General features: G+C 55.6%; 1 protein-coding gene across 1 annotated transcript; it reads left to right on the forward strand.

The window, feature by feature from the left end:
• The first annotated feature begins 14,083 nt into the window (after positions 1-14,083).
• PHF24 (PHD finger protein 24) lies at positions 14,084-24,774 on the forward strand. Its single transcript, XM_066182307.1, has 8 exons — positions 14,084-14,468; positions 19,640-20,012; positions 21,121-21,306; positions 21,767-21,845; positions 21,952-22,154; positions 22,496-22,662; positions 22,880-22,981; positions 23,092-24,774. The coding sequence occupies exons 2-8, from the start codon at positions 19,644-19,646 to the stop codon at positions 23,186-23,188; spliced, it is 1,203 nt and encodes a 400-aa protein (XP_066038404.1). The 5' UTR covers positions 14,084-14,468; positions 19,640-19,643; the 3' UTR covers positions 23,189-24,774.
• Positions 24,775-27,464: the final 2,690 nt, after the last annotated feature.

The raw sequence follows: 27,464 nt of genomic DNA on the forward strand, positions 1-27,464 counted from the left end.
GAGCTGGGGGAGCCCATGGACAAAATGAGAGTGCACAGGGATTCTTCCCAGTGCCAAGGCATATCCCATCTGGGCAAAGGAAGCTCTCACAGACAATACGCCCCAGCAATGGTTCCTGGCTGTCACATGCAAAGCAGGCAGGGGTCTTGCCTCCCCACAACCTCATAGAAGTAGTAGCCCCCCCCACTCCACAAACTGTGGCAGGGAACCTGCCAGCCATAGCAGATGGCACCTCTTCCCTTGCTAATGAGCCAGCAGGATTTAATCCCGACCTCCCATTAGCACTCATTAGAGTGTCACTTGGCCATTCTTGTGTGTCTATCACATATCTGTGGCTTCAGCTTCAAGATGTTAATTTAGAGCCACCTCTGGGGTGGCCATCATCCTCCCAGCCACCCTCAGAAGGTTGCTGCCTCACTGTGCCCCAAACCCTGCCTTAAGTGGGTCTTAAGGAGAGGCAGGAACAGATCAGTGCACTGACTGCACCCATGGAACAGATGGATAGATATGGTCTTAACCTGCAGACCAGCTCTGGACTCAGGGTTTTCCCATGGTGTCCCCTCCCTCTCTGAAATCCCACAGGCCCACTGAGGGCACAGAGTCTCGGGAATATGCAGCCAGACCTACCACAGCTTGTTAGAGGACAGAAGTAGGTTAGTTTCTGCCACGCATAGAAATGATGTGATGCATATTCATCAGTTACAGTTGTGTGGAGATTACAACAGTCTCATAAATTGCAGGTTTAGGGATCGTCAGCTGCACTCCATGACTTTTTCAGGGCTTCCTCCTTTAAAAAAGAGATGGAAATTGGAGTCATCTCATGAAAAACAAAGGTCAGAGATTTAAGTGACATCTTAGAAAAATACTGTTTATTGTACATGTTTTGCATCCCTCAGGTGAACAATTCAATGATCAAAAGCATCATCTTATATTTAAAATTATATTTAACAGCTATAACCACTGTCAATACATTTTTATTCTCAAAAATCAATTTACTGAACTATTCACAGATATGATGGAAACAAACTGAATTTGAAGCCCTGCGTCAAAGGATCGATGCTAAGCAGGTCACTGCATCTGTTTACAAAGGAAAATATTCTTTCACGCAGCTGCCTTTGAGCATAGTAAAGCCCAGGGAGCTTAAAAGCTTTGAAAAGTGGAGCGGATTTGGGGACTGATGCTCTGCAATCACCCATGAAGGCACGAGCTTGGGGCAAAGCTGCCCCAGGGCATCCATTGCTGCCCTCGATTCCCTGTTGAATGAGGCTTGCCACCTCCAGAGCCACTGTCACAAGCCTGCCCATCCCACTGACTTGAAAGTCTGCCCCAGCCACTTGTCAACAGCCCACCCATGTCACCATCTCTCTCGCGCAGGCCTCCTTGCCAGCCTTGCCATGTGGCGCTGGATCCCTCTGAAGTGTTGACAGCGTGGTAATGGCTGCACCCAGCAGTGAGACCACTCCCACAAAACACAACACCCAGTGCAGAGATACCTGTGATAACCCCCAAAATTATCTGAGTTCCTCTTGACCACAGGGTATTAAGTTAACCCTCGGGGGCAAATGTGCCTATCCATGACAGATGGGTCTCATCTGAAACACTGAATTTTAGACATAGTTGGAAAGGAAAAAGAACTGAGAAAATACTGATGTGAGCACTCTCTGTGCAACAGACTCTGGGCAGTTAGCCCCTGGCAAATACTGATTTCTGTTGCCTGCCTCCTCAACAAGCTCCAGCACTGTCAGCTGCATGTAGCAATGGTCAGCCAAGGTGCTGACCACTCACTTTTCCACCATTTCAACTACAGCTGAAGCAGTTTTCCATCCTGAAAGCAGTACAGCAGATGAAGCCTTACTATCTTTCAGGTGGAGAGTGACTGCACAGCAACTTGGAGCGACTGCATCACATTATTCCTATGTTTTGGGGCATATGTTATCACAGAAAAAACCTCCAGGGTCTTCACAGACAATTTTTTCATTAATTTTTCATCCAAAAGACCAGTTGATATCCTAGTGTAAAGATCCTTGTTTCCCCAAATGTGTCATTTGAACTATATGGGACCTAAGAAAGACTATGTATTTCCCAAGCAGGTGCTTCAAGTGCCTTGGGATAACACTACAGTTCCTTTATTGCTCCTGCAGTAACCCCTGTATCATCGTCTGTATTTTCACCTCCCAGTATCAACAGAGGAAGCTGGGGGAGAGCCGCGCTGTTAAGAGCAATTCAAGAATAGCTTCCGTGATCTGTGCATCCCCTCCAGTGCCAAGGAGTGGGGATAATAACTTCCCTCAATCTGCTGGACACTCTCCTCCTAATGTAGTCCAGGATGTGGTTTCCCTTTTCCACGACAAGAGTGCTCTCTTGGCTCTCGTTCAGCCCAGTGTTCACAGGTCCTTCCCACCACTGCTGCTGCTCCATGCTCTGTTCCGTGCCTGGGCTCATTGCACCTTAGGACTGCACTTTGCATCCCCCTCGATGAATTTCACGGTCTTGGTATTCACATTTATCTAATCCCTTTTCACTGAGGCTGTGTCAGGTGTCAGCCACCCTTGTCTAGTGGCACCTGAGGCCTGGCTGAAGATTCATTCCCTGTGGGTATCCTCATTGCTGATGGAAAGCCCTGTGTCAGCCTCCAGGTGCTTCAGTCATTACTGGCCATCCACCAGCTGTCAAGCTATTGGTGGTGACCCTTAGAGTCCAGCAAAGCTTTCCCTTGGGAAATCCTTGCTTGCCCTTTCCATGCTGAGAAATTTCTGCGATGTTGCCCCATGACGGGTCTTACAGCAATTCCCACTTCCTGTACTGATCCCCACAAAGTCACACCTCTTTCTCCCTCAGAGACCATAAAGCCTTTTGACTCCTGCATGGATAATCCCCACTCCCCAGCCCTCCTCCTGAACCCATATTGCAACAGAAATCACAGAAAGTGGGGGTCAGAGACCACAGGATGTCTCTGTGCACCCTCTGCTCTGGCTGAGCCCAGGCAGTATGTCCCAGGCAGATAGCAACGCCCTGAAATCTCCTTCAGGATGATCCATCTCCAGAACAGAATAAAGATTTGGGTGATCCAGCTGCAATATTTCTGCACAGGCTGAAGCTTTGCATCCCAAAAGCAGCCTCAGCTAGTTTTATACAAAGACGTTAACAAAATTCAGGATATCTTGGTTTTGAAAGCACTGCATAATTGCAAGCTGTTATTGTCTGAAACCGCATTTGCAAGATACAGTCTCAACAGCCAGGCAGTTTGGGGAAAAGAAGCACTTGTTCAGTGTGGGAGAAGCTCCTGCAGAGGATACAATACCCTTGCCAAGCATTCACAGGCCTTCAGCTGCCCAACCACCACAATTTTCAAGCAGCAACTTGTGACAACATCGTACTCAAATTACCACCAGCTCTTGCCCTAAGCTTAGGGGTTTTTCTGTTCCGTTCCTCTGTATGTCACACAGAAGCCTTCATCATGCCCTCAATATCAGGTAGCAAAGCCAATGTTTTTTTGCAAAGGGCCAGGACCACAAGGCCCCCACTGTGAGTCACAACACCCAGAAAGCTCTGGCAAAGCCTTCACGTACACATTTCAAACCCACCCGTAGCACTGCTGCAGACTTCACAGTTCCATGCAAGCACTTGTGACTCTTTCTTGACTCCTTTTTCTCATCTGCCTTGAAAAGCAGACAAGACTGGGAAATACTGGATTTGATGAGATATTGGCAAAGCCACAAGAGTGAGCATTGCTTCAAGCATAGGATTTGGTGATGGGCTAGAGCACCCCAGGAAGAGTAGAGCTGGGTTTTGTCTTCAGTTTTGTTGTCACATTTCATCCAAAAAGCTCAGCTACTTTGGGCAGGATCCTGCATCTGCGCAAGCTCTGATCAATGGCTCAGCAAGGGTTTAAGTGACAAGTTCAGTCCTTGCCTGCAGGACATCCCTCAGTCAGGAGAGGTGGCCTCATTGCACTCCCCATCACTGTCCTGCCACAAATAGAAAATCTGTGCATATCCCTTCACTTGGTCTTGTCTTCACTCATCCCAGCTTTGGAGGATTTGTTAGGTCATACAAAGCTTAGACTGTGCCTTGTTGATATCACTTGGCCGTGGGAGCCAGATTTTGCACTGCATCTTTTTTTTTCTTTTTTTTTTTTTTTTTTTTTTTTTTTTTTTTTTTTTTTTTTTTGGTGGGGGTGTGTGTGTGTGTGTGTGTGTGTGTGTGTGTGATGCATGGGACAGTCCTGTCTGAAACCTGGCCACAGACAGATGATCTGATATTTGTGGACAAAGAGTCAGATTGGGGCATTCCTCCTATGGCCTGTAGGTGAGTGCAGGCATGACTTTCTGGAGTGGGTGTCCCAGGTCCTCCAGGATGCCTGAGGGATGAGGATAGCTCAGAGACAGACAACATCCCTGCCAAATGATGCAGTGGATGCCGCAAGTCTGCACATGTTCAATGGGAGATCAGGTTATGGAGGAGAGACCTTCTGTGAAACACAGACAGCTGAAAACTCACACAGTGGTCAGCATCTCCAGCCCCTGGCCACCACTAATCCTAGGGGAGGGTGGCTGGGCCAGTGCCCAGGCACAGCTCTGCATAGCCTGGCAGCACCAGTGTTAACCGGGCTCTGCCCCAGCCTGCTGAGAGTGCACATTTGCCTGCAGAGCTGTGTTTCCAGAACACTCCTTGCAATTACATGCCCTGCCACACTTATTAATATTTATTAGGCTCAATTATTCATGGCCTCTTTAGGATCCTGTTGTTTAAGTCCAGCTTGAGATCTCCAGGCTAGCAATCACAAAAGTTGCTTTCCAGAGGAATTACAGTACATCAAGCCATTGGAAAGGTTGCAAACAGATGTAAAACTCACAGAAAGAGCTGCCCAGAAAAGAGCCTCATGTCCAGCACTCAGAGGCCCACATGTGCTACATATGAGCTTCCTGGGGTGGGAAGAAGGGTCGTGGGACACCACATTCCTTCTCCAAGCCACCCGGACAGCAATCACACTGACCATCTCCTTCTGAATCTGCAGGGGAGAACAGCCCAAGAATAATGGCTTGGAGGCTTTTCCCTGTCAAAAAGGACACATGGTGAGGAGGGAGAAAAAATCATGTTTGTGACAAAGCAGGCAGCAGCTAGGAAGTTGCAGCCTGTCCTGGTGGCTGTGGCACAACAGTGACTGTGGAAGTCCTTGTCCCAGCTCCTGAATGGTGTTTGAACCATATCTGGGAAGCCACGGGCAGGGTGCAGGATCCAGGAGGGATACACCAAAGTATCCTGCCCAGCAAACATAACCAATGGCACACGGCATCCCACTGAGACCTTCCAGATTGCTCCAACCATGGAGCTAGCAGCAAACACATAGCCCTGAGAAGGAGGATTTGCCTTCCTGCTGTGTTGATGGTCAGATTTGCACTGTGGCAAGGTCTGGGTGAGTCCCAGAACCCAGCACTGAGCACACCAGCTCCTGAGAGCATACAGAAGGAGGCAGGGGGGTCTGCCCACACAGCATCTCCAGCAGATGAGAGTTGCCAGGGCTGCACTGGCTGCACTCCGTCAGCAGAAAGCCATTTGGGCGTCTCAGAGGTGCTCAGCAAAGCTGATAAGCTAACTGTGATGGCCAAGCTGTCTCAGGCTGCTTGCAAAGCCCGAAGCAGTGTGAGCAATCCCAGAGATTGCCCTGCAAAGCCTGGGCTACACTCCTGCTGCTGACCTCTGCATCTGCTTCCAGCCTGAGGCTCACAGTAGCCATCCCACAGGTCATAGCCACATCAGCAGCTCTTGTCACCACAGAAATAACAGGAAAGACAGGGAATTCGCAGGGGATCCACAGGCCACAGGAAGGAGTTGTGTTGTGGGCAGGATCCCCCAGGCCACTGGGCACGGCACAGGTCCCTGAAACCCTTGTGATGAGTATAAGGAGACAGTTTCTGGTGGTGCTGGCTGCTGGGGCATGTGAAGATTGCATAGATGCCTGGTAGAGGAAGGAGAGAGCTCGTTTCAGAGAAACAGACTTCTTGCAGCTCCTTCCCTCCACAAGCACTGGTCTCTGGAGAGCTGGTGCTCTGAGGAGCAAAGCATGGCAAGGAGGAGGTGCATGGCCAGGAGGCAGCACGGTCTTCTCCAGAGCCCAAGAAACTCCTGAGGAGCAGCCCTGCCCACAGCAATTCACAGCTGAGCCACATGCCCAGTGTGAATGGATGGAGTGATTTGCTCAGCATAGAGGAGGAGGAACAGGAGGGCTTCAAGGAAAGCAGTCCTACATGTTGAAGCCTTAGCCATGAAAAGGAAAAAGGGACTGTCTGCCTCTGCTCCACAGCCAAGGCCATGGCCCTGTGCCACCAGGCTCACATTATACTCAGGTGGGTGTCAGAGCCGAGCCAGGGGATGTTGGGGTGGAGAGGAGCAGGGCAGAAGCAATCAGATGCCAGAGCAAGGACCATCCCAAGGGACAGGATGCCAAAAAGACACCCTAAAAACTTGGTTTCCTTGTATGTTGTCCTTTCTCTGGCCTGGCCTGCCTCCTTACCATCTCCCCTGCGTACCTGCAGCAGCTGATGTCTCCTGCACATGCCATGGCTCTCCTTTGCCCAAAATCTGCAAGTAACTAAAATCTGCTCAGCTCTGGGGTCTAGCATGGCTCAAGAGTATAAAATTTTGATCTCTAAAATGGGTTTTCAGAAGAAGCTGGATGAACTGAAGAAGGAACACACATCCACCTCCATTTCCCTTCCTTGGGGCAGTTCCCTTGCCTGCATCATGCAGGCAGGCCACAGCTGAAAGGCTACAGCAGGGCTGGCAGGCAAAGAAGGGCTCATGCCATACCAGTGCTGGCATGAAAAAGCAGCCCAGAGCCTGCTTTGCTGGGCTGGAAGGGCTGTTCCAGCTCACAGATAGGTCATGTGGGGTGAAATGTGGGTTTGGAAGAAGAGGGGAGGGACAGGGTCACAGCCAGGGAGCAGAGTAGGCAGTCAACCAGCTCCAGAAAGCAGGGCAGGCACATGCCAGCAGGAGCCAGTGCTCCACGGGTCCTGCTCTGTACCCTGTGAGGACAGCAGGTTGGGGACAAAGAGCGGACAGACCCTCTGAGCTGTAAGCCCCACATCACACCCCAAGCCACCTTTTTTAAGCTCTTCCACTGAGCCATCCCACCAGCTGCCTGCACTACCAGCCCAGCCAACTTTGGGGGTGATAGGTCTCCAGAACCAGCACCCGCCACCCACCCCCGATCCTGCTCAGGGTCCTAGGCACCCTCATCTCACAGCCCCCCCCTCACCTTGCTGAAGGAACCAATATGATCCCATACCCAGTAGTGCCCCAGACAGTCTCCAGCAGGCAGGGGCATCTTTTTGTTCCCCAAAAAGCCTCTGAGTCCCAGCAAGAGCTGTTTTAATCAGAGCTTTCTGCCCTGCAGGACTCAGTGTGGGGTAGTGAAAGAGGCACAGGCAGCCCTTTTACTCTCTCCCCTCCCATCAACCCTCTGTTTGGCTTCCTCTTCTCTTTTAATTCACCACCCTCCAACCCCCCCTCCACATTTCAAGCCTGCTTGGTAAATGTTTGAAAGTGAAGCTGATGTGGTTGGTATGGCAACACCAGGCTGGGGCCCTTGCCTGAAACCCCAAACACACAATTAGCTGATTAAGAGGAGAGGCAGTGGCGTGCTGGGGCTCTGATGCTCTGCGGGGCTGTTCCAAATCACCCCATCAGGGGGGCTTGGAGGTTCCCAAGAGGGAAGACAAGGGAGCGTGCACAGCCTGTCACATGGGTAAAGGTTTTCCAGACTTGGAGAGGGAGCTTTATCAGGAAGCCAGTCTGCAGGATGCTATAGTATGGAAACAGGACTGATGGAGATGCCAAAAGCAATGTGGAGCCTGCTGGACCACCTGCAAGCACCATGTCCCTGTCCAGATTGCAGAATCCCCAAATCTGGGATCACTGCAGGTCACACCAGGTCCCATCTGTGTGTTAGAACAGGACCCAGCTGTGCCCAGGGGGAGTCAATGGCTAGATCCAGCACTCACAGCTCTCAGCTGAGAGGAGAAAATAGGAAAGGAGCTGTGTGAGAGGAGAGGGAAAAGAGAGGGAGAGCCACTCTCCTCTGGAGCCAGATGGGCTCTGCCTCCAGCCCTTAGGGCTGCCTACTTGTCCTCAGCTCCCTAAATAAATCATGCTGGCAAGGCCAGAAGGGTAGAGCTATTTGAACTGACTCCTCTCCTCTCCTCTCCTCTCCTCTCCTCTCCTCTCCTCTCCTCTCCTCTCCTCTCCTCTCCTCTCCTCTCCTCTCCTCTCCTCTCCTCTCCTCTCCTCTCCTCTCCTCTCCTCTCCTCTCCTCTCCTCTCCTCTCCTCTCCTCTCCTCTCCTCTCCTCTCCTCTCCTCTCCTCTCCTCTCCTCTCCTCTCCTCTCCTCTCCTCTCCTCTCCTCTCCTCTCCTCTCCTCTCCTCTCCTCTCCTCTCCTCTCCTCTCCTCTCCTCTCCTCTCCTCTCCTCTCCTCTCCCACAGCTCCATTGCTCACAGAGTGGTTCAGGAAGGCAGCAATCATCTCACTGACAGCCCTGGTTAATGAAGTCGGCCTTCATTAGGCATTTCCGTTCCACTTGAAAAGCTCCTCTGTGAGGATGCTCCACTGGCCTGCGGCAGAGATGGAGGATGTGGGGATGGGTGACGCTGCAGGAAGACAGCCATGCTGCCACCTGGGCAGCAGGAGGGGCTGGCATTATTGTGGGGCTGAGTGCATGTCCTGCAAGGTGCTGTGGGTTTACAAACCCACACCCTGCACCCATCCACAGTCCAAACCCAGCACTCCCCTCACCAACATTGCCTCAATCTTTCTCCCCATTCCCAGGGGTCATCCTGCTCTCCAGAGCCCATCAGTGTCTTGAGGGACAAGTCCCTGCACCAGTCTCCACTGTTTTACTACACCCATGTCCCTGCTTAGGAAAGGAGGGTCCCTGGAGTGTCACGGGGTTGGACTCAAATTTTCTGGGATTTATAGGAGGGGCAGAGGGGATAAGCTGGAAGGGATGCCCACTGTCTGGGAGCTGGCTGGAGTGGTCCTGTGAAGAGGGTCATTTAGCTGATGCCTGCAAGAGTACTCCTAGATTAGAGAGTTCTAAATTGCTCAGCTACGATCTGTCCAGTGGGAGCACCCTCATCTCATCAGGGCCATGCTTGGCGAGCCTCCAGCTGCAGGAACAGGATCGAAGGATTGAAAGGCCCATGACGCCCTGCCCCAGCTGCTCTGCAGGGACCTGCCACTCCAAGGAAGGGCATCCCAGGACATGCACAAGCTTGGGGAACACCCCTCTGCAGCTCCAAGTCCTGGAGTATGTCCACTGGGCAAGGTGGGTTGCTGACTTCTTCCCACCTCCTTCATGTCCCTGCTTCCCTCACCCCTGAACCAGCTCCTCATGGAACATTTTGGCACTCAGGCATTGTCAGACCACATCCTTTCTCTGTATTCCCTCCCCAGGTCCTCTCAGTTGCCTCCATCAACTTTTCTCCCTTACTGTGGGGATGAAGGCAGCTTATAAAGGAGCAATGTGGTCAAATGACTTTACAAGGGAACAGGCTACTGAGCACCTCACACTCTTTCCAAGACACCTCAGAGCCCAGTCCTGTAGGATAAGGGAACAGCCAAACCATGACTGCAGAACTGTAGCATGTAGCTCTGGAAGAGGTCAAGTGAGAGGATAGATGCTCTGGATCTAAGCTGGATCTTCTCCTTCCAGCAGCTGGGGAAGATGGTATGATGCATTGCCTGCTCAGAGATGCACATCCAGCAGATCTGAGGCTGCTGTGGCTCAGCCCAATAGATGTAGCAATGTGGCAGTGAGGTAGGAATGGCAGCAAACACAGATGAGGATGAGAAGGAAGCAGTACACAACCCTGTACCAGGTCAGAGCTCTGGAAGGAGCTAGAAACACCCTGCGAAGCACAATGTGCTCATACTCCAGGAGAGGTTCTTGGATCAGGCTGGAGTGGGACCTCAGACCAAATTTACACTAGAAAAGGAGGGGTTCCTCCTTTCCACACAAAGTGGGGCCTGGCTATGCCACAACTGGAACTCAGCTGTGAATCCAGACAGACCTCAACTGCAAACTCCCTGGTCCTGTGTAACTGACAATAGATAGACAAGTTATACTCCAATTTTTGGTATTGGGAGATTTTTGAGTACCAAAAAACCTTTTTTTTTTGGTACTCAAAAAAAGCTGCTGGGGGATGGGGCCGGGGGGCACGGCAAAACCAGCCCTTGCACCCTGCCAGCGTAAACAGGGCTGCTCAGTAATGATGTCCAGCATGAGCTCCGCATTCTGGGATGGGAAGGAAAAACTCTGCGCACAAAAGCTTGGTACCACAGCCACGAGGCACACAGCCAGCATCCGCTGCATCTTAACCTACTTTGGGTTTGCTACCGCACGGCTGCTGGTGGGGGCCAAAGGAGAGGCTGCACCCGTGTTGGGCACAATCTGGCATCTTCTGCTTAGGACACTCTGGCTACTACTGATGGATGGGAAAAGCAGGATGGTCCCTATCCCCATCACCATCCCAAAAAACACAGCAGGATGAATGCAGGGAGCAGGAGCCATGGAGCAGTCACCACCCCATCACCAATTTGCAGTGGCAATGGCGCTGCTGCCTCACACACACACCCCTGATGGGGGGGGCATTGGTGGGGACAGGACTGGGAGAGGGAAGGTATCACAGCAGCCTAGGATTCTCCAGGATCCAGCTCCCCAGTAGAAGAGGGTTTAAACCTTTGGTAGGTGGCACAGGGCCACAGCTCCCCTCCACCCTCAGGTTTGAGCTGCAGGGAGCTGAGGGCTGTGGGTATCAATGGCTGAGCCGTCAGGGTGTGGGACAACCAGAGGACTGGTGCATCAATGTAGGGAGTAAAAGGCAGTGTCAATGATGTGGCCTTGATGTGGGAACATGCTGCACAGCACCTGACTGATGACCAGGAGTGTGAGGGATGGCCATCAATGAGCCTGTGTGAATGTCCAGGGACGGGGATGGACAACAGTCAGTGGATGTGAAGGACAGCCATCGGCACGTGGCCTTGGGAGGTGCTGTCTGCAGCCAGCACCAGTAGATTTCCTGTTTGGTTCCTGTTTGGTTGCAGGATCAAGTCTGCAACTGGGACCAGCCCCATGGGTAAGATCCTCAGTTCCTTTCCCTGCATGGACCCCACACATATGGGGGCATGGGCTACGGAGGGGGCCAGGCATAGTCTGCCTCACTCATAGGTTTGCTCTTGTACCATTTATTCTAGGTGATGGGTGATGCTCTGCCATTCTCTGTCTGCAGTCTGACACGGCAGCCCAACAGGCAGCCAGTTTTTATCCAATTTCATGCTGATTTTGGTATCATCCTTCCCTCCTGAAACAGCTGCCATGAGGGGAGTCGATGGCTCTCCGAACCCTCCCTGCAGCGCATCAACACTATTATCTCCATCAGCCAAACTTGCAATCTCCTGAAAAAAGATATCTCGCTATTTTGACAAGTTCTCTTTTCCATCACCCCCCGCTGACTGGCAGGAACGCCGGCCCGCGCAGGCGCGCCGAGGCTGCCGTTCCTGCCAAAACTTCGGGTCCCCCTCCCTCCCTCCCCATCAAAGGGAAGGTCCCCTGCCCCGTGTCCCCCCGAGGGGGCGGCAGCTGCGGGCCCGGGGCCGGGCGGGCGGCGGGGTGCGCCGGGGCAGCGTTCGCGGCCGGCGCGCTGCAGAAGCAGCCGCAGATGGTGAGCCCACACGCCGCGTCGCCGCAGCAGCCAGTGACCTACACGCGGGCGTCATGCGAGATTTTGGAGCGGGGAGAGGAGCTGACGAAAATGCACACTCGCGCTGCTCTCACCTCCGCCCCTGCAGCCCTCCTCCAGCAGACCGGCGCTGCCGGCTCTCTCTGTCAGGAGCTTCCCCAGCCTGTTGCCGGTTGCGCCGCTCCAGTGAGCAGCAAACCACGCTGTGGTGTTTCAGAGAGGACAGGGGACTGCGTCCTCCTCCTCCCCAAAGGGTGCGAGACGATCCTTAATCTGGCACACGGTGTCCATGCAGAAGCGGATCTGGGCTGTAGCTCTCATTTTGGGGGAGAGCGCATATGCCTGCAGCAGAATCCCCAAGGCCTTTGGCAGCTAGAGCAGGAGCTCCTCCTTGCCTCTGCTATTCCAGGAACCACTGCACGCGGCCCCAGGACTGCCAGGGCAGGGCCCTCCCCACAGAGACATTAAAAGCTTTCACAGCCTGCCCGCAGACTCCTCTCCGGTCCTCTGGGGCCAAGATTCGTCTGTGAAGATGTTTCCCACTGGGCTCCCTTACAGCTGGCATCCACTTCCTTCAGCCCACGGCCATCCCAACACCCTTTCACCATGCTCCCCAGGCCAAATAATGCAAAATGTGATTGATTCACCCTAAAGGGAAGCATTCCTGAGGGAGGGTGAAGCACAGAGAGGCATCTTGGGCCAGGGCAGGGCACCCAAAGGCTCCATTGAGGCTCCTGCAGCTGATGGACTGAAGCAAGACAGGACCTGACAGCCACATGCAGAAAACATAAATCCTCCAGCCTGGCTCTGTGCATCTCCAGCCATGGGGAGAAGAGCCATGGACTGGCTTAGATCCCAGCACAGCACCCAGATACCGCCCTTCCCAGCCTCTGGATCTGTTTGCAGGTGGCATGAGCTGCAGATGGCTGCTGCTTATTCCCAAGTAAGACATGGGAAGGGTCTGTAGTGAAGATATGGGTACTGTGGGATGAGTGTCAGTGCCCGTAAGTCTAGGAAGGGCTGGCACAGAGTGTGGCATAGCAGGTAAAGGTCAGGAACCATCCTGGCACCAGCATTGTGGCACAAGCATGGTCCCCTTGTGGCTGGCCTGTCACACTGACTTGCTCCCACGATGCAGAGCACCCCAGGGGCATTGGATGCATCCACCACAGGTTTTTTTGGGGTGTAGAAGACCTCAGGGATGGCGCTGCCCATCTTCCAGAAGCCAGGAAGCTTCACTCATCAAACAGTTCTCAATCCCAGCTCTCCCACTCCATGCTCCCCCTGCTCTCTGTATGGGAAAGCTGACATCCCTACCTCTCCACCACTGCTCACTGCTGTCCACACATTCACTGTTTTGTGGGGCTGGCAGACCTGGAGCTGCCTAGTGGAGGGCACAGGGGCTGGCAGTGCTAGGATGTCAGGCTGGGATGAGGGGTTCCCCCCAGGCAGTATCCTGAGAACAGGAACGGTGCACTGGAGCTAAGCAGAGCTTCCCTATGCCCTAGTTGGAACAGGACCTGCTGTATCCAGCCTGGCCAAGGAGCAGGGCAGCCCTGCAGCATCCCCACTGCCCAGGCCCCTCTGCTGTTACCTTCAGCACAAATCCCAGGCCTGGATGGAAGCTGCTCCTAGGAGGGCTCAGAGACTGTGTCACCCTAAATCATCCCCGTGTAGACCTGTCAATACCTGAAGGGGAAAGTGCAGCCCCTTACCTTACCAGTGGCTCCCCCTTCCAGGTAGGTGTAAGGGGCCTGAGTGACCATCTCCACCAAGCTGATGTGGGGCAGATGGGGGTGCATGTGGACCAGGTACTCTAGCTACAGAGGTGCTGCATTAGAGCTGTGCCTTTCTCTCCTCACAAGCATCCTCTCTTCTGCCCCATCACCTCCTTCAACCCCCCATGACCCCCCAGCCCTAGCCCTGCTGCCGCCCTGTGGGGTCCATCCAGGTGATATATCAAGTCCTGGGGACTAGAAGAACAAAAACCCCAGGTTTTGCATTGAACTGGGCACACGGGGCTGCACGTAGCCAGCACGTAGCCAGCAGCCACTGTGCCCCTGCTGCACCATCGTGTGGGAAGGACAGCCTGGCTGCAACACTGACCAGCAGGCATTGGGTTAAAGCAGGTGCAGGTAGCCTGTGACTGGGGCACTGCTCTGGGGAAGACCCTGCAGCGGGGGCAGATGAGACCTTTGCTCATCCTTGGATGCAATCCCACGTCTGTAATCCTTGAGGTTTTTTTCTGAGAAAGGCGGTTCAACCCAGGGGGCCAAAGGAGATGCAAGGAAAGCTTTTATTGGTATCTTCCAGCACACGTCAGCCTGGTTAAAAAAAATCTTCGTTTCTCGGAGAGCTTTTTAACACGACTCAGGCAGCAATTGGTACAGGGACAGCAAACCAGGCTGCATCTGCTCAGCCCCAGTCACAAGCTCCCTGCTTCCTCTGAGAGTGTGCGTGTGCGTGTGTGTGTGTGTGTGTGCGCGCTAGACACAGGCATCCGCTCCCAGCATCTTGCTGCCTCCTGCATCCTCCAGCAGCAAGTGCAGGGCTCTGGCTTCCCGGGTACCACCCTCGCCGCTCCATCCCCTGACAGGGATTTGCACGCGGGGCACGGCATGCGGTGAGCACCCGCGGGTGGAGAGGGGCTCGTGGCCAGAAGCAGCGGTGATGGACATCGTGCGGACTGCTGTCTAGGGCTTGTGATCCCAGACCAACCCTGATCCTGGTAAGTGGGGTTTTTTTGCCATTGTGGGTGCTTTGCAGGGTGCGTAGCATGGGCTGTCCACACATCGTGTCACCCTTCAGTGGGTTCCCCCACTGCCCCCGGGATCCTGAAGCCAGGGAGGGTGGCTAGAGCTCCTGACATGGGATGCCTGGGACTGGGGATGAGGATGGGGTAAGAGGCTCCTGCCCAGGCATCAGGGTCCTCATGTGGGTACCGGGTAGAGGGGCTGAGGAGGGAGAAAAGAGGGAGAAGTGCAGAGCTGGGCAGGAGCTGTGTCTGCTGCAGAGGAAGGGACGACTCTGCTGTCACGGCATTTTTATCCCCCTCTGGGAGATGAAAGAGTGCGACACACCTATAAAATCTGTCATAGCGCAGCAGGATGGGCAACCTGATCCAGCAGGGAGAACAGCCACCGGCTCAGTATCCCCAGGACTGGGACACAGCACCCTCCCCCCCCCCAACATCCCCACTGGACTCCCACAGCCCTACAGAGGGTGGGAGGGTACCATCAGCCACACACCTCCCTGCCCCATGGCAAATAGATCACCTCGCAGCAGCAGTCCCAGCAGTGCCACAGTTCCGGCATGTGCTGTCTGCCTGGGAGAGGGGACAAGGGAATGCTGCCAGACCCCCGTGGCCATCTGCAGCCAGCTCAAGGAGGTGGAATGCAATGTCCCCTAAGCAGAACCTGCTGCCTTCATAATCTGGTCCCCCTCACCCCAGGCAGGAGCAACTGGCAGGGTGTGCAGAGCTGTGCCAGAGCCATGGCAGCTCCTCCCAGCCCTGCTTCATGCCCTTCAGACTAAGCCCTGGGACCAGGCTGCCATGGACACTGAGATCCTAACGTTCTCCTCCCTGTTGGTACCCACCCCTCTGCCCCCAGGGTCCCTAATGCTGCTCGAAGTAAGGCACAGCACTGTGGGGCAAAAGACCCAGTAGTCTGGTGGGGGAGGCCTGGCTCCCTAGCAGCCTGTGGGGACCAGGCGCATCCTTCCCCTCAGTCAGGAAGCCTGCTCCTGGCACACGAGGGGGTTCTGCTCCACAAACACCCTTGACACATCCCCTTGAGACTGGGTGCCATGGGCACTGCTTGAGAGTGCACCAGCCCAAGCACCCGCTGACCCTTCATATGCTTGCTTGGCAGGGACTATCACTGAGGACACACTGTGGGGCAGGTAACAGTCAGTCCTACAGACCCTGTGGCTCCACACCCCTAATCTCCCCAGGCCACCACTGCACACCACAACAGCTCACCCTGCACCCACAGCCCCTGAGAAGCACTCATCCCACACCCCAGCTGTCACGGACACCACTCCACTCCCACAGCTGCTGCAACATCCCTGCACCCAAAGCCACCACCCACCCCATGCCCACAGCCTCTGCAACACCCTCTGTGGGCTGTAACACCTGCCCCACACTGCCAGCCATGCCGTACCACATTCACCCCAAAACACATCCAGCCCTCACCCTTCATTCACCCTGTAACACATCCAGTCCTAACAAACACCCCCCCCCGTGCTGCTCCCCAATGCATCTGCATCCGTCCTGCGCTCCCAGCCACCACAGTGCCCGAGCTGCGACACGTTATGCCCGCCTGTGTGTCACCCGACCCTCACACCCACCCCTAACCTGGCACCCCATAACCCCAGCACAAGCCATGTGTGCTCTGCCAGGAGAAAGATTTTGCAGCCATGCAGGGACCACTGGTTCTGTTTGCATCCAGATGCTCTGTCCTGTTTCCTTCTCCCAGGGTGCCTCCATGCTAGCCACCAGCTCTCTCCCCATTCCCACCTAACACACGCTTAATCCTCACTCCAGCTGTGCCAGCCTTGCTTCCATGCCTCAGTTTCCCCCATGCAGAGAGGAGCGTGAAGCTGGGAAAGATGTGTCCATGGGTACTAAGAGGATGAAGTGCTTTCTGGCTCAGTGTTTTGCTGCAGGAACGAATAAGCAAGGAGCAAATCCAAAAGAGAAGAGTGAGGGGAATGGGTGTTGCCCAAGGATCAGGACAGGGTTGCAGGGGACTGGGGGGAAGGGAAGGGAAGGGAAGGGAAGGGAAGGGAAGGGAAGGGAAGGGAAGGGAAGGGAAGGGAAGGGAAGGGAAGGGAAGGGAAGGGAAGGGAAGGGAAGGGAAGGGAAGGGAAGGGAAGGGAAGGGAAGGGAAGGGAAGGGAAGGGAAGGGAAGGGAAGGGAAGGGAAGGGAAGGGAAGGGAAGGGAAGGGAAGGGAAGGGAAGGGAAGGGAAGGGAAGGGAAGGGAAGGGAAGGGAAGGGAAGGGAAGGGAAGGGGAAGTTTCCCACCACGCACTGTCACAGCCCCCGGTGCTGGCAGGGCTCAGTGGAACCGGGTGTTTGCAGGCAGCTCCTGCCTGTGCCCAGATTTAGTTCCTCTGTGGGGGCGACCTAAAAATAGCCCCACAGTGCAGCCTGGCAGCAAGGTCGAGGCCCCTGCACCTCTTAGGTCATGATGAGACAGGTGGTGGTTCTGTTTGCCTCAGGGGTGGACACAAATAGCACTGGAGACACCTTCCCCCAAGGACATGTGGGGACAAAGGGGCTGCTTGGGTGTCTGGGCTGCTATGAGGCAAGACGGCCCTGAGTCCTCCCTCCCCAGGAGAAGGGGGACTCCTGAAGTCTGGCAGGACCCCAAGTCATCCCAGGTTATATGTGAGGGTGAAGTCCCACCCCACAAAGCCAGGTCAGACAGGGCATGGGGCACAGGCAAAAAAGGGGTCTGGAGAGTGCAGAGTGCAAGTTTGGGGTATCTGGGGAGCAATGGGGCCTGTGGAAAGCCTGTGGAGTTTGGAGACTGGGTTCAGGGTGAAGCCATTCAGCCCCGGATGTGCAGGCAGGGTCCGGCTGTGCAGTACTAGCAGGGGCAGGGAGGCCAGGAGAGCTGAGAATAGACACAAGTTGTGATAGAAGTGACACTGTCCAGGCTCCAGACACACACTAGACAGTGGCAGGAGGCACTTGGTAGGCTTGGGAGAGGATGGGAAATAAGGAGGTGGGCTGGGATCTTGCAGCAGCAGCACAGTGCAGGTGGGTGACTATGACACGAGCATGCAGGAGAACCAGATTTGGGGGGGAATACAGTGAGTACACACACCAGCCACACTTCTATTGCCTGGGCTGCCCCGCTGCACTGCAGGGAGGGTGGGGCTGGGGCAACCAGAGCTCAGCAGCACCATGGTGAGAAACTGCCAGCATGCTGTGATGAGGAACACCAGTGTAGGTAACAGGGAGACTAGCATGCTGTGGGCCACACATGTCTTTTCACTCTTCTCTGTGAGCCTAGCCCCTCTGTACCCTCTCCTCCCCACTTCTACCCAAACCTTGGGCAGGAGTAGGCCTGGATCCAGCCAACACTCAGTGGTGCAGGGACCTACAAAAGCAGATCGTGGGGGGATTTCCCTGTGACTTCTCCGACTCTCTCGCTCGCAGGCAGAGCTGCAATGCTGCCCAGCAGCAGAGCCGATCCTGACCACGGCATACGTGATCCTGAGCCAGCCAGTCAGAGGGTGGTGGCACGGCGAGGAGGTAGAAACACCCAGGTGTTTTCCTTCCCACTGGCACAGCCGCAGAGATGCTGTTGCTGTGGCTTTGGACACGTGCCGCCAGCTCTGCCCTGCTCCCACCTTTGCAAAGCCCTGGGAGCTGAAGAATGCCGGGCACCAGCTCCGAGCCAGGCACTGCGGCCAACAGGTGCAAATACCCCAGCCCACACACGCGCACGCTGCTGGGACCCCCACACGCAGGACAGGGCCCACACGTGTTGCATACCCGGATCAGCGCGTGGGAATCTGCAGGCAGATGGTCCCGCGGTGGTGGGGAGAGGCTGGGAAATCACATGCGTGTGCACGCCGTGGTGTTTGCCGCCTGCCAGCACGCTCTGCTCCGCTCCGCTCGGCCCTGCTGCTGCGGGGTACCTGTAATTACCCTGACCAGGCTCCCTGCCACAGCAGTGCCCGCGGTGTTGAGTCCTCCTGCAGGCAGTGAGATCCCGGCGGAGTGCACGTGTGCTGTTAATTATCCCATTACCTGGGGACTTCCCTGCTGAGGCTGGCGGGGGCAGGACATTGCTGCTCCAATCTCCCTGCTTTGCCTCCTGGTCCCTGGGCACCAGCTGGAAGTGCCTCTTTGCTGCAGCATAGAATTAGAGAATAATTAAAGCTGGAAAAGACCTCTAAGATCATCAGCTCCAACCATTAACCCGACACTGCCAAGGCCACCACTAAACCACATCCCTATGTGCCATGTCTACATGGTTTTTAAACATTTCCAGAGATGGTGATTCCACCACTGCCCTGGGCAGCATCTTCCATAATACAACCCCAGCATGGCACGAGGGAAGCCCTTGGGCCCATGTGGGGTGATGCTGTGCCCCACGATGCTGGAGGCCAAATTCTGCTTCTTCCCAGCTTCAGCTCACCCCCAGTGAGACAGAGTCCAACTTGTTAGTTCTGCTGCTGTTGGCCTCCTCACTTTATCCTAAGGTGAATTTCCCTTGGTACTGAAGCTAAACATTCTTCTTGGGACCTATGTGCCCCTGTTCCATACATTGCTCCCCTTCCCTCTTGCAACCTCACAGTGCTCCTACAGCTGGCCCAGCCTCCCCACATGGCTCCTTTCAGGATGCAGGATACCCAGTGATCAAAGCAGCAGCACACATACAAGCAGGTGAGTGCAAGAGAGGCAGCTGTTTGAAGAGGAATTTAAGGAAGGTGAGGGGTCAGCACCAGACCTGCTTTGACCTAGTCCTGGGCAGAGCTGCAGGGAGGACTTCTTTCATCCTTGACTGGCCACAGAAGCTGTCTTCAAGGCAGAAAGGAGACATGCAAGGAGAAGGTTTACAGCTGATCCTAGTCCCTCTGAGTTTTACTGATCTGACATGGGAAAGGCCTGGATGTATTTGTTGTTAAGCTGGAGTCTATAGAGCCAGGGTGGGGAGGCATCCCCAAACTCTCTCCCTGCCTTCTGTCCCACTCCCACACCCACTCAGACCCTCCATGGCCAGGAATCCATCTCCCCGCAGCCACCACTGACACTCCAGTGTCAGTTTGTCACAGACCCTGTTTCTCTCTGCGCTGAGCTGCTCCTCACACAGCCAGGGGAAAACCACTGGGACAGCCTTTTGGGAGTCAGGGACATAGCACCTTCCTTCCCACTGCAGAGCCATGGGGGTGCTGATGTCCAGGAGGCAGACGGTGGAAAGGGTGCAGAAGGTCAGCTTGGCCGTGTCAGCCTTCAAGGATGGGCTGCGGGAGCAGCCATCGACACGGCGTCGGGCGGAGGCGGGGACCACACGCCAGGGGACGCTGGAGCAGGAGGTGCAGGAGGGAGAGGAGGAAGCGTTGGCAGGACCTTCCCAGCCGGAGGAGAGCAGTGCCAGCAAGGCAGCCTGGGAGCGGCTGCGGGATGGCCGGGGCGTGGAGCCAGAGGAGTTTGAACGGGCCAACAGGTTCACACCACCAGCCTTCATCCGGCCCAAAAGGGAGCTCCACGATGATGAGCCCCCGGACATCAGCCTGGAGCAGAGGGAGCAGGTGAGCTGATGGAACCACAGAGACAGCATGGGAGGGATGGGAACAGGGCTGGAGGTGCACAGGGCTGTACAAGCACCTCAGTGTCTGCCAGGCAGGGACAGTCTCACAAAGCCCTACAGAGGTGGCTCAGTGGGATAGGGTGCCAGCGGCCAGGCTGGGCAGATGGAGGTGCCACACTGGGAGGGGGGTGCAACTGTTCACTTGTGCCCTGGAGGGACCCTGAGGTGTCTTGAAAAGAAGTCTGGGCACAGGCAGCTCTACATCTGGGGAACAGAGGACAATTTGACCTACATGTTAGTCCACCTACAGTCAACCAGCCTGCAACTCAAGACATCCCTCCATACCTGCAACCCCTACATCCCTGCCCATCTACAACCCAACAGCTTATCTACCCATTCCCTCAATCCTACCACCCACCCATCCACACCCACAACCTTACCCATACAGCCACCCACCCAACAAGCCTACCCCCCAGCCCACCTACAGCCTTATATAGCACCATAAAGACACAGGATATCCTGAGTTAGAAGGGACCAACAAGGATCATTGAAGTCCAACTCCTGGCCATGCACAGGACACCCCAAGAATCACACCATGTACCTGAGAGTGTTGTCAAGGCTTGGTGCTGTGACCACTACCCTGGGGAGCCTCTTCCAGGGTCTAACCATACCCTGAGCCTAAATTACCCAGGGTACCCAGACAGTATACCCAGGCTAGTATCTCTTTGGAAGTGGAAATGGAAATGTGTGGAAAAGCTTATAGCTTATCCATCTACACTTACAACCCTAAAGACCAGCCAATGTACAACCCTAGAATCCAGCCACCCACACATACCATGCTGCAGAGAACCTACAACTCCGCAGCCCCACCAACCCTATAGCCAGACCCATCCACCCACCATTCATCCCCACAAACACACACACCCTCCTCTAACGTCACCAGGCATTTCCCTTACAATGACCTCTTCCCTATGCCAGCCCCACAAATTCCCATATTCCCATCCTCTCTGCCCCTCAGCATCCACCCCCACCTGCAAAGCAGCACCCAGATCGAGAAGCCAAGCCCCTGCCCACACTGCTCTGCTGAGCATCTGCCCATCCCTCCCCAGATCCTGAATGACGAGATGTGTGAGATCTGTGAGGTGTGGACAGCTGAGAGCCTCTTCCCCTGCCGCATCTGCCACCGAGTGTATCACGATGGCTGCCTGCGCCGCATGGGATACCTGCAGAAGGACAGCGCCGTGGAGGTGACAGAGACAGCACACACCGAGACGGGCTGGAGCTGCTACTACTGCGTGAGTGCCTAGAGTGGGGGACACCAGGCTGCTCCTGGGTGGTGGGTACTCCCCAGGGAACTGTGCCCCACATGGACATGAGCAGAGTCCCACCTCAGAGCCTGGTCAGGGGCAATGGGGGACGTGCCGCTCTCCAATTCCCACCACCTACCTTGGCCTGATGGCGTCACCAGACACAGGGGACTGTGGCCCTTTTCCACCTCCCTACCCCTGCAGCTCCCCGGGACATTGGTGGGGGATATGACACCACGGGCACATGAGATGCTGTAGCAGAGCTGGAATGGCCAAAGCCCAGGGCTGTGGAGCCGTCACACTGCAGCACCCTTGGGTGACACAGCACAACAACTCTCTGGGTGTCCCCAGTCACTCACCTTCAAAGGATCCCAGTGCTGCCATACAGAGGTGTGCTCCCTCCACCCCATGTCCTTGCCTCATGGTTCCACTCTTCCCCCCACCCCAGGACAACCTCAATCTGTTGCTGACAGAGGAAGAGATGTACAGCCTGATGGAGACTCTGAGGAACTGCAAGATCATTCCAGGTGTGTACCCTCCCTGTGGTAGGTCCCAGATGGCTGCGGGAAGCAGCTGGGGAGGTGGGTCCCCCCCTCCTTCCTGGACACAGCACAGCCAATCTGTCCCCTGCAGAGAGCTGCCTGACCCTGGATGACTTCCTGCACTACAAACACCAAGTGCACAAGCAGCAGTTCGAGCAGACCATGCCTGAGGCACAGGAGGAGCAGGCAGCCCTGCAGTTCAATGCCCTGGACCCTGACAAGAAGGGGCACATTGAGTGGCAGGACTTCCTCTCCCATGAGTCCATCCAGCTGCTGCAGAAAATCCGGCCGCAGGTATGGTTGTAGCATCCAGGGCTTGCTCCCATATTTGTCACACATGGTCACAGCACCCAGGGCTGGCTACCATGCCCAGCAGCTGTGGCAGTGGCACCTGGGTCCAGCACCCAGAGCCACAGCACCCAATGTCAGTGCCCATGACCAGCACCCATGGTCATGGCACCCAAGGCTGGCTCCTACAGCTGACGCCCATGGCTGTGGTACTTGGGGCTGGCTCTCATGGCCAGCACCCCTGGTCATGGCACTCAGGGTGGAGATCCCTAAAGCTTTGGGAATATAAGGAAGGAGGTTCCCATAGGATGGTTGAGTGCTCCACCTTTGCTTCTCTGAACCCCTAGAATGCTCTTCTGCGGCTGCTGACACCCAAGGAGCGGGAGCGAGCACGAGCAGCCTTCCTGGCCCTGGACCAGGACAACGATGGCTTCATCGGGGAGGGTGAGTGCCGCCAGGCCCGGCACAGCTGGTTCCGCAAGCACCAAAAGGAGATGCTGTCCTGCAATGTCAGGTGAGGGTATGCCCATCTTGGTGTAGGGGTGATACCCCAGCTGGGACTCCCAGCACAGTCCCAGCTCCTTCCAAAGGGGCTCAGCACACAAATGGCTGCCCCCTCTTCCCACCACCTCCCCCTCCATGGCCGCCCAGCCCTCTGCACCCTTTTCCCTCACCACCACAATCTGGGGTGCAAGCATCAAGGATGAAGAGCGTCCTCCTTCCTGTCACAGCATCAGCCACGTGGGGCCCATATCAGAGGGCAGCCCTGCCAGCAGCAGGAATGGCAAGAGCCCGGAGAAGATCCTGCCAGCCACAAAGCAGGAGGAGACCAGGTGAGGCAGGGATGGTTAGGGGGGTGGTGGACACCCCCATTTGGGGGGGGGACCCTAGGGGAGCAGTGTTGCCAGGGTGCCCAATGAGCCTGAGCCACATCTGCCCCTAGGAGCATCGACTGGCCCAGATTCCTGCGGGAGAACGTCGCCTACATCCTGGCCGCACGCCCCAACAGCGCAGCCCTCCACCTGCAGCCCCTCGCCTAGACCCGGCCGCGCCTCGAGGGCGCGCTGCCACGCCCGCCATGGTGACCTGCCCCACCCTCCCCTGCGGGCACAGCCGGGCACCGATTGGCTGGCGGGGAAGCGGCCATGCTGCCCTCTGCCCCGCCTCCCCTTGGATTGGCTGCGAAGAGGACGTGCGCCGGGTGCTGATTGGCTGAGGGAGCAGGTGTGGCTCTCAGGTCTCTGATTGGTGGGGGGAAGCAGACCAGGGAAGGGCGTGTCCCTACTGTCCCCTGCAGCCTACAGGGACCAGGGTGGGGAAAGGTCCCGTTCCTGGGGTCACCATGGGGCACGAGGGGCAGGGAACATGCTGTCCCCATGATCCCCATCCCCACAGCACCCAGGGACCTGCAGGCAGAGCAGGGTCTGCCCTGGGTACATGTGGGGTGACAGCAGAACCCAGAGCACCCATGTGCCCCTAGCCTCCCACAGTGTCATGGGGCAGCATGGCTGTGCCTCTGCATGCCGCAGGCAGCACCCACAGGTCTGCAGCAAGCAGTGTCCCAGTTCATCAGCATGATGGACACTCAGGGGATGTGGCTGACTCCCTTTGGGGTCTTTCACATCCCTGCCCTACTCCAACAGGGTTCCATTCTTGCATGCACAGTTCGTGGCTGTGTCTGGGAGACTGTTCCCTGGCTCAACCCTTCCCTGCTGGCGATCAACTATTTAATGCCAACAGTGATGGTGTAGGAAGGAGCACTGGTAACAGAAAGCATCAGAGGGATGGCAAGGCAAGGTCAGATTTAGGGGAACCCCCCCCATGCATCTGATCTTGCCAGCAGGACTCCCCTGCATCCCTCATTCCCTCCTGTACCCCTGGTTCCAAAGGATGCTCTATATTTGCTTGCCATTCTGGTCCCACACCAACCCTGTACAGTCTCAGTCTCTACCCACCACATCAAGTGGGCAGCCTTGCCTCGCTGGAAGCATTAGTGCTTGTGGTAAGGAGGAGGAGGCAGAACCCAGAGCCCTGCCAGCTGCAGGGATGAGGAGTTCACTGGGTCTGTTGGCAGCCCTAAGGTAGATGGATGCACTCAGCTCACAGATGAAGGAGCAGGAAGCCCGGAAACTTTGCCCCAAACACACCAGGGTGTGGGATGCCCAGGTCCCATGGAAGCCCCAGCAGCTGCTCCTGCCCCTCTAATCCCTTTCCCACAGTGCCCTCAGCCTCGCCCTGCCTGCTGTGCTATGACTCAGCCAGGAGGCCCTGGGGTGTACACAGACCAGGGATGCACTTGCAGTGACCTGGTCACTCCCTTACCTCCATCCCTGATGCCCTGTGGGCATCATCCCATCCCCTTCCCCCAGCCAGGGCACAGTTCCCCTCTCCAGGGTCTCCCCCACTGCAAGACCAGGAGGCGCACCAGTGCCATGACATCTTCCTCTACCACCCTGGCATGCCAGGCCAATGGGGATATTTTGGATGCCAGGTCCGAGATTTGGCCAGAGCGCCAATGGGGATATTTCGGATGCCAGGTCTGAGATGTGGCCAGAGCCATGGCGAGGAGGCGGCCGTGGATGCGTGGGTTGCAACTCCCTATCTGTACTGAGATACATTCATTAAACAGCTGTGTCCAGCTAGCCTCCGTCTGGTGTGCTTACAAGACTTCTGGCTTCTCTGCGGGCATTTCTGGGGACCCACAGCTTCCTATTGTTTAAAATCCCACCCCAGACTCAAGTCACTGTCCCATCAGGTAAGCTGGCCTTCTGTCCCCAGGGTGTCCCACAGGAGTGACATGGGCCAGCCACCAGGTGCACCCAGGACCCAGGAAACTCAGGGTGCTGGATGTCTCCCCAGGAAAGCAGACAGTAAGGAGAGTGCCTGGCTGATCGTGGAACTACCCCAAACACTGCAGTGGAAGTGAGTGGGTGGGGCTCCCTGCCTTCAGAGGCACTGGATGACAATAGAGCACTGAGCACTGGAGAAAGCTGGATGCTGGGAACAGGCTGTCTGCAGCAAAATAACCCCACAGAGACACGAGGGTTCCCCAGGAGAGTAGTCCCCATACCTGGAATGCTCCAGTTAATCACATTCACAGAGCTCCCAGGAGAAGCTGCAGCTACTGCTGGCAGCACGTGGCCTATGGGAACCAGGTTACCAGTGAAAGGAACTCACCAGCCTGAGGGGAACTTTGCTTGCACAGTGCCTGTGCTGCAGGGCAGCTGGAAGGGGAATGTGATTCGAGAAGAGGATCTGGGAGGGAATTAGGAGGGGGGATGCTGCCCTGGCAGCATCTGTTCAGTCTGTGGGGCCACAGACCTTGCTGCTAAAAGCTTAACTTGGACATTTGAGCTCACTCTTACGGGGATACCATTGCATACAAACCACAGCAGGGGTGTCCAGCTGACCTAAAGAGAAAATCCAGCAAGCATTTCAGGCTCTGAGAGCCAGATAAGCCTTAAAATTAGCTGTGTCACCTGGGAGAGGTACTCATCACCTTGGGGATGAGAATGGACATCTGCAGGAAGAGGGAGCTGACAGTGGTTTTGTGCCTGTTGATCGGATGTCATGATTGGTGATGATGCCGGCTCTGCCAGTAGAGGGAAGCCCAGGGAAGTCCTCACATGGCAAGATGATATTAAATCAATGTATTACTTTTCCGTCTGCTGGACATGAAGAGCAAGCAAACGGAGAGCACAGGCTTGAGAACTCTGGGAGTGGGGCACCCACTGCCAGCGCCCCAAAGCCATACCCCAAACCCTACAGGATTCACACCAAGAGGGCAGAACCTCATGGATCCTAATCCAACACCCTTTTGCACCCAGCTCTTCACCTGGGGAACAAGACACAACAGCTCTCCCAGCTGCCGCTTACCCTCGCGCTCCCCACAGCAGCCTGGCACCCCTGCCAGGACACACAGCTGGCTGGTGTCCCCAGGAAGCTGGATAACAAGGGACACAGGTGGCCATGGTGGCCTGTGTCCTGCAGGGCTGTGCTGTCAGCACTGCAACACCAGCATCACAGCTCTGTCACAGCTATAGGTCCTCAGTGAGTGACCACCATGCAGCAGAGTGTGACCCCACCACGCCTCCACAGAGGCAGCATCAAGGTCTAGGCAGAAGGATGTGGTGGGGGAATGGGCAAGGTGTTGCTGTGGCTCCTCTTTGATGTCCTAGTCCTTCAAGACTGCTGACCTCTGAGACACTGTCCCAAGAAAGCTTCTGTTGCCCCCAGACCACTCTCCCTAATGCTGGAGCAAGTCTGTCTCCAGATGCTGGAGGATACCTTCTGCTGCATTTGGTACCAAACCTCCCAAACACCCAAAATCTGGCACAAAGCTCTCTCTGGACACTTGTGCAATCTACTCACCTCATGATGGTGCAAACCTCTCCCCAGATCTCTCTGAATGCTGGTGCAAACTGAGTGCTCTTGAAACCTTTCCCTTAACAGCAATGCAAGCATCCCCACGGTAACCCCAGAGGCCCCAAATCAAAGGATCAGGATGATCACGTGGGATTTAAGGTGGGGGCAAGTACCAGCTGTCCAGCCCAACCATCCCAAGCTCTGCTGAAGTGACAGTGCGCAGCTCACATGTCTGTTGTCCCACATCTGTCACCCACCACCAAGTGCCATGCAGTGGGTGCTGTGCTCGCCACTGGGGGTTCCCAGCCCCTGGGCTCTAGTCCAGCATCACCCTGCCTGGAGTCAGGAAAAGAGTCCCAGGGTCCTGGGGGGCAACTCTGACCACTGCCTGCTGTGAGACACAGGAGCCAAAGTATTGTTCACCCATTTACCCCGGTGGTTGTGCTATCTGAGAGGGGACTGGCAGGTCCTGTCTGGCTCAGGAGCAGCCCACAGGTGATGGGGTACTGCCCCATGGGAGCCCCAGGAGATGGGGGATAGCAGTGCCTCACTATATAGAGGTTTCCCCCACTGCCAGGCTGCAGGCCTATTGCAAAGGGCTGCAACCCCCTCAAAAAAACTCTGATAGTGGGGAAGATGAGTACTTGGTTTTGCACCCTAGAATGCAGGATAGCATCCTCCTTTGAGCCTAGACACATCTGCATGTCCCCAGGGCTCCCCTGGACTTGGCCAGGTACCCTCAAGTCTGGTGTATCCCGGAGGGGAAGTGACCTTGATGAGCCCCATGCCAAAGCCAGACAATCTTCAAGATAGCTGTGCTGACATAGAGGAGAGAAAGATGACCAGAGGGACTCACTGGACAGTTTCCCTATGTACCCCGTCACTATCACTGGGGCAAGATGTCAGAGCTCCATCCCATCATTGGACCAGTCAGAGACGACTGGCAAAAAA

This window comes from Chamaea fasciata, unplaced genomic scaffold, assembly GCF_029207755.1.
Source record: "Chamaea fasciata isolate MVZ Bird 193981 ecotype frontalis unplaced genomic scaffold, bChaFas1.0.hap1 SCAF_4, whole genome shotgun sequence".
In the NCBI taxonomy this organism is placed as follows: Eukaryota; Metazoa; Chordata; class Aves; order Passeriformes; family Sylviidae; genus Chamaea; species Chamaea fasciata.

What these genes read in the sequence shown, in the direction of transcription:
- PHF24 (XM_066182307.1), top strand. Translation starts at nt 19,644, where the DNA reads ATGGGGGTGCTGATGTCCAGGAGGCAGACGGTGGAAAGGGTGCAGAAG. An exon ending in GCTGGAGCTGCTACTACTGC is followed by an intron (nt 21,307 to 21,766) that starts GTGAGTGCCTAG and finishes CCCCCACCCCAG; the next exon opens with GACAACCTCAATCTGTTGCT. An exon ending in ATGCTGTCCTGCAATGTCAG is followed by an intron (nt 22,663 to 22,879) that starts GTGAGGGTATGC and finishes TTCCTGTCACAG; the next exon opens with CATCAGCCACGTGGGGCCCA.